At 44.3% G+C, this 10,393-nt stretch overlaps 1 protein-coding gene across 2 annotated transcripts in view; it reads right to left on the bottom strand.

Moving 5' to 3' along the window:
• CXADR (CXADR Ig-like cell adhesion molecule) overlaps positions 1 to 9,281 on the bottom strand; it is a 54,515-nt gene extending 45,234 nt beyond the window's left edge. For both annotated transcript variants that reach the window (XM_029939119.1, XM_029939118.1), the window contains exon 1: positions 9,168 to 9,281. In XM_029939119.1, the coding sequence (XP_029794979.1) occupies positions 9,168 to 9,210 (43 nt within the window). In that variant the 5' untranslated portion in view covers positions 9,211 to 9,281. The remainder of the gene's footprint in view (positions 1 to 9,167) is intronic.
• Positions 9,282 to 10,393: the final 1,112 nt, after the last annotated feature.

The following is a 10,393-nucleotide window of genomic DNA, read 5'->3' on the forward strand; positions in this document are numbered from 1 at the left end:
CTCTCCCCCCACCGCCAATACACATAAATACTCATCTCAGGAAATTCAAATCACAACTGCAATCAGAATTAAGCCTCAGTCTTTTTTCGAATTATGTAGTATATTACCTTCTCCACATTTTCTAATTTCAAAACAAATGCAAACGTACTTTGCATTGTGGGTAAAGTAGATCCATTGCCATGGGGAATGCTTTCATCAGAATAATATGCTCTGTTTTTAAAAATCTGCCTTTGCCTCCTTGCTCATAAAAACCTCAAGCTCTCCTCTCTTCCTTTAATTAACATGAAACAGGAAAAGTGAGTACTTGGCAAAACACAAACACACACATTCACACACACACCGCCCCCCTCATATGAAATGTCTTAAAACGATGAGATCACAGGAAATAAGAAAGCAAAGAAAAAGATGTAACAGCAAAACAAGTAAATAATATTATCTCCTTATGGAAAATCCTGAAGGTAATAAAAAAGAAAGGGTTAATTACAATAAGAAAATCATCTTTGTTGTAAGCATGACTTACTTGATTGCCTCAATCTTGGCATTAACTCCTTTCTAGCATCCCAAAGGGAACTCAAATTTCCCTAGCAACCATCACCAGGGGCCATTCTGTCCGCATTTATTTCCCTCACAGGCAAGTTAAAAATATTATTTTTGTGCATGTATTTGTTTTTTCTGCCTTATGTCTAACATGTAAATGCATATAGCTATCAAGTAAGGGCAGCTAATATAGTTTTGTGCATGGGTAACAAATGTTCTGATCATTTCAAGAAACTAAATAAGAAGAGATTTTATTTAGCTTGTTACCAATAGGAATACTATGGATACAAATAATAACTTAACAATTATTTCATGAGAACACCACACCCATGCTTGTTTAGTTAACAGGATGTTGGGAGACTAGTCATGTTAGAAAGTGACGGGCACTAAAGCTTCAATTCTAGACTTGTGCTGACCACCAGGATGGCTGCTAGCCACATATGGCCACTGAGCACTTCGCTTAACCGACTGAGCCCCCCAGGCGCCCCAGGGCTCCGGAGCACGTCAGACATAGCTGGTGCGAACTGGGACTTGTATAAGTCAAATACCTACCAGATTTCAGAGACTTAGTGAGCAAAATAGTTTTAATCTTATTAATGTTTAATTTGATCACATATGGAAATATTTTGTAGATACTAAGCTAAACAAAATACATATTTTTGAAGGACTGTAATATCTCACAACTCTGGACTCAAATATTTCTACAAGGTACAACCCGGTGGGGTTGAGGAGCCCAAGAGCTCCAATTCTATCTAAACCTCACCACCCCTGTAACATCAAGAGATATACCTAAGGCAAGAGAGAAGAAAAAGGAATGAAATATATATTCAAATTAGTTTTCTCTTTTCTCTTTTTCTTTTTTAAATGTGGCTACCAGAAAACTTCAAATTACATATGTGGCATGCATTATATTTCTACTGGACAGCACTGTTTAGACCAATGTTATAATTTATTGGACTTAATTCCTATAAATTAAGAGTAAGACAAACTGTTCTTCCTACCCCAAGGTTGTCAGAGGAGCAAACTCAAATGAGATGGGTGTGAAATTGTTTTAAAAAATAAGGTACAAGGTGGGGCACCTGGGTGGGCTAGTCGGTTGAGCGTCTGACTCTTGATTTCGGCTCAAGTCATATCTCATGGTTTACGAGTTTGTGCCCAACATGGGGCTCCTCGCTGACAACGCTGGGAACCTGCTTGAGATTTCGCTACTTCTTTCTGCCAATCCCCCATCCCCATTCCCGTTCCCACCCCAAGCTCAAGATCATACTCTCAATCTCTCTCAAAATAACTAAACTCAAAAATACATATGGTACATCATAACAACTATGCATTTGGGTTCAGTGTGATGATGATCTATAGTAACTGCAACATAGCACTGATTCAAATTCCGGGGCATGGTGAAGTTATACAAACAATGCATATATTGGTATCTTTTATTGTAAAACATAAATTTAAGACTTCTATAATGTGTTTTTTAAAATAAAATATATGTGTATATTTTAGGGGGGGGGAGTACAATCACTTCTCTAGCCCAGAGTTACAGGAGATTTTAAAGGTATCAGATTTCACATTTGTACAACCAAGTAGGTTAAAGATTCTTCTCAATTCTTACTGTACAACTACCCAGGCACAAACTCTCAAGGGTTTTTGTCTGGGCCACTAGGGAAAACCCAATGGGACTCCTCTGGTATTCAAGAGTTCAAAGCTCTCTTCCCTGGGGAATCCAAGTGAGACTGAGAGGGTCAACTACAGTCACACTAACAATGTAACAGAGATGTGGCTGAACACATTTGGTTCACTGTATCTGAATGTTTCTTGAGATTCCTTGAGAGCATGTGATCCGTGCAGCCAAACTACCCTTCCTTTGGAGAAACCTCTAAAACTCACATAAAACATACATTTTCACTCTAAAATGGTGAAATCACAATTAGTTACCAATTTCTTCTTGAAATCTAAACACATTTTTATTTCCTAGAAGTAAATTAAAGTCATTCCCATTCCAACTTGTAAAGTATCTTTGAAGGAAGAAAGTGATTTCATAGTTTCAGAGGAAATTTGCATTGTCTCAGTTAACCAGTTAACAATGGTTAATTTGACTGTTAATCCTTTTTCTCACCAGCTATCAAAGGACAAACTAGACCATGCCTTGATCTCACACTTACCCAAAATAGACTTATTATCTCCCTCCCTTATTCTATCTTCCCTTAGTCAACAGGGCAGACCACAGTCTTCTTCTACAGCACACTGCTAATTAAAATAAATTGCAAATACTGCTGGGTCAAGTTAAGGCCTTTAATGCTTGAACTCTAATTGGCTAACTCTTTATTAGAAACCAGGAAGAGTGAGTCAATGAAGTGAGAGCAGAAAGGTGACAGAAAAGGCCCGGGGAAAAGCACAAAAAAGAAATTGTCTCTTTAAGCCACCATTTTGCCACTGAATGTAGAAACATTTTCAGCTTTCTTTGCCTTTTTATAGAGACTGTAATGGATTCAACGGAGTGCACAACTTACAAAGCAATACCAATACAGACCCCCAAAGAGATCACCAAACCAAACCGTGAACTCCGAACCAGCTTCCTCAACAGCTCACTTCACCAGGCCAGGGTGGTGTTTTCCAATCCCCTCACATCCCACTGTTTGTCATTTCAGCACCCCTCCCCACAAAACCTTGAGTAGAAAATAAGTAGGGCACCAGCACTAGAAAAGGTTGCTACTTTTTACTTATATTTCACACCACCCTCCTAACAGATACCAGTCTAATTCCAACACCAATGTAACAATTATTCTAGAGTATTAGAATATTAGGGAGAATAGTCTGCAACAGGAGATTAAAATTAGGCTGTGTTAACACTAACTCACTCCATTACTGAGCCCAGGGCAAAGCTGACACGCAGAGCTTACCTGTGGAAGATACTGAGCCCAGCCCTGCTCACCTCTTCTATGAGGTGCCTACTCTTGATCTTCAAATGCTCTTTCCCTCCAGGTTTTTTCCCACAGGCCAACAAACATCAATTTTTATCTAGAACATTTTCCCATTTAATGAACATGGACTGTGCATACACTGAGAACAAAATAAGGAATTAACAATCTTTGACATCATGAAATGTACAGTCTGGTGAGGAAAAACAATTACAATAAAGGCCCACCCGACAAACGTTAGAACATGCTCCAGTAATGCAATGTGCTTGGATGGGGGTGGGGGGAGGGAGAAATTAACTGAATGCCAACGAAACTATTTCAACCATCTTAAGAGGTGATAACCTGGACTATGAGTCATGGCTGGAGGGATACAGTGGCTTAGAAAAAAATTGACTGGATGTAAACAGACGAGAGACCAGGAAGAGTCACGTAAAGTACCCAGGTTTCTGCCTGGACACTTTAAGGGCTGAAAAAAACACTTAATGGGAGGGAACAGTGGTTATGTGTACAGGTTCAACTGGAAAGTACCTGCAGAGATGTGAAGTGGGTGGTTTCAAATGAGGGGGGAAAGCTTGGGAGACAGACTAGATATGGACTGGAAGCTGTCAGGACACAACCGCTAACTGAAGCCATACATAGAGGAAGCCCAATATTTAAGGTACAAGGAGGAAACTGGGTGCACAAAGGAAAATAAGGAACAAGGTTCTGAGTGGCTGGAAATTAAAGGAGTCCTAGCTGCTAGCTTCTACATCATCCATTCCCTGGGTCTGCTACTGTCCCTTGGAATGAAGGTCATGTATATGTGCACTGCTTCCCAGTCAAGCAAACTGCAAATGCTAAGCATGTTTTTCTTCACTTACCTGATGCCCGCTCCTTAATCTATGACAATCCAGCTGTACTCTACCCCTACAGAAAACTGTCTTCCCTATGGAATCAAGAACTTCCTGAATGCTGCCAATCAACTCCTAATGGTAAGACCCACTGGCCTCATTTCTGCATCAGTTTCTGGGATACCCTCATCCCATACTTCTCCTACATGCCCCCCTTCATCACTCATTATTCTCCCTCGCTTTACGTATTAGATGTGGATGTTCTCCAGTGTCACATTTCACCGTCTCTCCCAGTCCTCCCAGCTTTTACTGGTTAACCTTGCACAGATGCCACCTATCAGCGGTGATTCTCAATTCTGTATCACCAATCTTTGTCTTTCCTGAGATCCAGTCCTTTGTTTAAATCTTCTTACTAGGTATTTTTTACCTCCATTCCCTTCAGGCACCTCAAATACCACCTGTCCAAGCTTAAGCTCATTGGTCACTTCCCCTAAAGCCTGCTCCTTTTTTCTTTATCCTCCGTAGGTTAGTGACTTCACCATTCACCCAAAGCCAGAAATCTTACTGCTTCTCTCCAACTTTTTCTTGCAACCAACCAGGTATTAGTTTCACTGAATTTCCCTTAAAACTTTTCACACCAGAGAAGAAGCCCAACACAACTCTTGGTTTTTTGTTTTTGTTTTTTTAACAGGGACTGCTTATGCGTAGATCATCCCAGACTGCTTCCTGGATCCGATCTACTGGCTCTGTCTACCTCCAGAAGTGCTGCAGGGCTCACCATTCAAGAGAATCACCTCAGTTGTAATCGCACTTCTCTAAGCCTCCCTAAGCTTCTTGGTGCCGCCATGGAGGCCGGTAGAACTTAACAGCTGTCCATCATTCCCATCTCTTACTAAGCTCTTGGCACAGCCTTAGGTCTTCACCCGCCCAGAGTGCGGTCAGTAGGGACATCATGAGGAACTTGTTAAAAGGCAAAATCTCAGGCTTCACCCTACACTTTCTTATAAGAAAGACTCAGGTGCACATCAAAACTTTGAGAAGTGCTGGGTAGATGCACCGAATTTCTCACCTCCCGCAATACATTATATCCTTTCAGAGCTCCATGACTTTGCAAAAGCTGTACCATCTGCTGGGACTGTCCTATCAAACCTTTGCAGCTACCACTGTAAGGGCACCTAGTATGGGCACAGTACATAGTAGGGAATGAATAGTTGAATGATCAGATCACGTGATCAATTAATTATTGGATGAGTTCGGCTCCAGACTTGCACCGTGTAAGGTACTCAAGTGCATTCAGGTGGAATGTGAATGTTAAGCAGTTGGAAACAAAGGCCCAGAATTCAAAGGAGAAGTGGGCTGAGGTGGCACCATTTTTAAGTCGTTAGCAACCGTTTGGAGGTTACAGTAACGGATAAATGATGTCACTCAGGTTTAAGACTGAACGAAAAAAGTATTATGGGCCAAATCATGGGTAAGGCTGATATCTAAGGGGCCTTCCGAGAAGTCAGGGAAGAGCAAGTTAACCGGGTGGGAAAGAACCAAAAAGGTATCAAGAAGCTCCAGAAAGATAAATGGATTTGGAACACAGGATCGTTACCTTTGGCAACTAAGGTGGAACAACAATGAGATCAAAGATGAAGCAGAAGCTTAACTTCTTTAGACTTACAGCTGAATGAGACAAGGCTACTGGAATGATCACTGGAAGGACCATCTTTGAGAAGGGAGAGAAAGAGATGGAACCGATGAGAGCTACATCATATACACAGGCCGAGTGGTAAAAAGGGTGCAGACTTTCAGCCACGCAGCAGTGCTGAACATTTGCTATTTGTCACACACCACAAGCTAACCCTGGGACTGCAACAAGAACACAGGTAATGCCCCTGCCGTCTAACCTAGTGCAATGAGATAAACTTCGTAACTGATGAACACCCCACAGCAGACAGGGTAAGGAGCCAACGTAAAGTGGCTTGCCTCTGAGGAGGGGTGACATTGTTTAAGGTGGTTGGCATAATGGCCAAACTGTGAATGGTAAAAGACATACAGAGAGGAAATAAACTTCCCATTTACTCTTCATATTTTTTACGCAAAAGACGACTCCAGGAAAGCAAAATGATGAACATTTCACTTTGCTCCTCAACAACTCTGTGATGGTAGGGTCCCTATTCTTGACACAAAGCAACTGAGGCACACAGAAAGGACAGGGGCCTACAGCCATCAAATGGCTAACAAGTGGTAGACAAGTAACTTTTGATTTCACCCATGTGGACAGTGTGAGAAACAGCAGCACCCCAAACTTTAACAAGATGCCCAGGTGATGCTGATGCTACATGGGCCACATCAGTTTTACAACCACTAAGCCCTGATTCCTCATGTTTTCATAATGGGGCCTGAAAGTACTCAACTTGAACTTAGTTGAAAAGTAAAGAGCTAATAATAATAGAAGACTTCAGTATTTGGCACACAGTCGAAGCAACAGCGGGTTCTTATTACATGACAGATAACCCAGAGATAAAAATTGAGGATGTTGATCAGAGGTAATCAAAGAGGAAAGTGGCTACTACAAAGGCAAAATAACATGGTGGTAAGAGCAAGATTAAAGAGGTAATTTGTGACGTTGGCAAATTAAGTTATATAACCATTCTGTGCCTCTGTTTCCTCAAATGTACAATAGGGATCACTGTAATACATACCCTCCAGGGTTTCTAGGGAGATGGAGTATATGTAAAGCCCTTAACAGTGTCTTGCATTTAATAACTGCTTGATCAAGGCTTTCATTTTACTACTATTGCTACAGCTCTACTACTTCTGCCACTATTATTACTGGTAGTAGGACTTGCTGCTGGGTAGGTAATAAAATGCATCAAAAGGACTTCCACTAGAAACCAGAATATACAACAAAACTCTTGACAACCCATATGGAGACAGATCTAGAGGAAAAATAGCACTGCAATTTTTAATGTGTAAGCCTCCTCCACTCTGTTTTGCCAAATGTGGAAGCCAATCATGTTACCACTCAAACTGAATTCATAGCAACGAACTTCCAAAATGGCAAGAGTGTCTCAAGAAATACTCAAAGCCATACATCAATTACATAGCTTTTGAGTTGTTCCCTTAGCTGGGAAATTGGAACTAAAAATAGTTGTCTTGTTAAGCTAAGGACACTAGCCCTTAAATGAAAAGTTCATGTGCCTAACAAAGTGAGGTGTCCAGGAAAAATGAAATCCAGACAATTATCTGGACATCCCCAGGGGGTAAAAAAAAAATCCTCTACAGGGGTGCCTGGATGGTTCCTTCGGTTAAGGGTTGACTTTGGCTCAGGTCATGATCTGTGGTTCATGAGTTCCACCCTACATCGGGCTCTGTGCTAACAGCTCAGAGCCTCGAGTCTGCTTCAGATTCTGTCTCTCCTTCTCTCTGCCCTTCCCCAGCTCACAATGTCTCTGTCTTTCTCAAAAATAAATAAACCTTAAAAAAATTTTTTTAAGTCCTCTGCATTCCACTTCTCTGCTCTAGATGTAGCCTAAAATATTCTTCCCATAGAGGACATGTGTTCTCCACTTTAACTTCAGTTTAGTCCTTAACAAAGGTGGGAATGTACCAAGTAAACTGATTACCGACCCTTCATCTTTTCCGGAAGCTTTACTTTGGAAATTGCACCCAAGTCTAAATGATATGTATCAAAAAGGTGGAGCTGGTGCTATAATAGTACGAAGATTAGACTTGGTAATAGAATGTTGATCCCCTGAGTAATGCTCACAGATGTGGCATCCAACAATGGAATTAACATTTCAACAGGAAACAGAGAGCCATCCCGACAGAATGGGCCACCCGATCCTTTCGGGCTGAAAAAAAAATAAATCCCTCCAGAGGCTACAGAAATGTGCTTCCCAGGGTCCCACCTATGGATATTTCCCCCTTTAACTAACTTGACAATTAAAGCGTCAAACGATTGTGCTTTCTAATGGTCCACGCATTTTTTAAATGTCTTTTTTTTCCCCTTCCGAGAAAGGTACAGTCTAAAAATATACTTAGCGATCGTTTAGAAGTGCCCCGTACCAGTCATCCCGTCGCCTCTTATCTTCAAAATGAATTAACTCATCATAAACTCAAACCAAGGTCACGAATTTCTCCTTTGCACTTTGCTCCGGGACTGCAGGCACCGAGACCGCCTTTTCTGCAGGAACCTACTTCTGATTTTCCACAGTCTACTTCGAGTTACCTTCTAGTTAAGAGCTCGTGCTTGGGCTCTCCTCTTTACGAGACCAAGAATGCTCAGGGCTACTGTTCCTTCAGCGCCTCTTTCCTAGAGGTGGCTTGGACGATTTGATGCACTGAAAAGCTCGGTGTCTATTTAATCATGGCGTTTGTAATTCAGCCTCCCCTTTTGGACTGCTCAACACCTGCAAGCTCGCAGCCCAAGGCTTTTGAAATCGAGTAACCCTGGACGGACCCGACACGGCGGCTAACAAGGGAAAGGGCAAACGCGAATAAAGCAAAGCTTGCACCCGCAGCAAAGAATGGTCTGGGAAAGACGCCAGGCGCACCCGGCACGCCGCGCCCACCACCCGCGCCCGAGGAACCCCTGCACCGCCGCCCCTCATCTCCGGGCTCGGTCCCCACCATCTCCAATTCCCCCCTCCCCCGACACCTCATGCCCCTGCATGGCTTTATTCCAAGACGTTCCACCTTCCCGGCTCGCATGCCTGGCTCCGCAAACCACCCCATTTTAATACCTCCCGCACGGCCACCACTGCCGCAGAGCCCCCAAATCGCACCCGTCCCCTCCCCCACGCCTCATTGTTCCCGGGTGGCCGCGGGCAGCGAGCGCCCCAGGGCGGAGCCGAGAACAGGAATCCTAGGAACTGAATTGCCCCCCACTCACCCGCGACTCCCCACAAGAGGACCAAGCGCAGCAGAAGCGCCATGGTGGCGGCCCGGCCGTGGGCGGTGACTGAAGGTAGGCGGCTCTCACCCAGGGTCTCAGTCACCCGGTGCCTTGCGCGCTCCCGACTGGCTGGCGGCGGCGGCACCTCCGCACCCCCGTCCCACCCCACCCTTGCACGGCAGGTGAAACACGTCACTTCCGGTAGTGGCAGAGCCCCGCGGCGCGCGCCGGCTCCGCCAGGAGCGTGGGGTTGCCATGGCAACCAGCGCGGGCAGCCCTAGGGATCCTCTGGAATAGAATTCCCGTGCCTGCTGCGCTCCTCCGCCTTGGGGTGAGCCGGCAGCCATTCCCCCCGTGAGCCCACCTCCCTGTTTCAGTGCCTTTAGTTAAATCAAGGTTTGTGCATGCGGTCGAGCTGGTTCTCTCCCCAATTGCGGTCGCGCCCTTGCTTCAGGGTGAGGCACTGAATGTTACACGCGGGCTGCCCTCCCCGGGGCGCCTGAAGGGCGGCAAATACGTTTGGCCACCCCGCCCTCCCCGCTGGCTACTGGGGAATGCGTCGCCTCCAGCCACACGTCCCACCTCTGGCGGTCTCCCTCCTAAGGCTGCGGGGAAAGCGAGCTAGGCAATCCACTCTACGACCCCAGATTTGCTCCTGTATCGTCGAGTCGGGGGGCTGATGTGGAAAGCTGGAGAAGGCTTTTCCCTATCTCCAGTAATGACTGAACCCCTAAACTGCAGTTTCGGATTTGGGAAATATCTGCGCTGGTTCTTTGACCCTTTGTATGTAAAGGTTATTCTAACCCTAAATTGACCATCGTGGACCAATGAGCTTTAAAACTGGAACTAAGTAGGGGCGGTTAAAGGCTGGAGACCGGTCTTGGGGAGACCGGAGAAAGAGATTTTTGAATCGCCTGGTCTGCCCTACAGTGTCCCTTCCTGGTATCCTGCATACTTGTGTCATTTGTGTCCTAAGTTGCCCTTTCCAGAGAACGTTTATATATAACTGCTAAGAGACTTTTGTGTTACCAACAGTTTCCCATCAGGAGTGACTTAGAGGAGAGAAGCAGTGTGGTGCAGTGGGTAAGTTCTTGGATCCTGGAAAGGGACAGTTAACTGGGCAAGTGATTTGGAAGTACACCTAGCTATGAAAATTAGATGAGATAAGGAAAGAATATTTGGCACTGTGCCTGGCACATAGTAAATAGTCACAAAAGAATATT

The sequence above is a fragment of the Suricata suricatta genome, chromosome 5, assembly GCF_006229205.1.
Source record: "Suricata suricatta isolate VVHF042 chromosome 5, meerkat_22Aug2017_6uvM2_HiC, whole genome shotgun sequence".
NCBI classification, from domain to species: Eukaryota; Metazoa; Chordata; class Mammalia; order Carnivora; family Herpestidae; genus Suricata; species Suricata suricatta.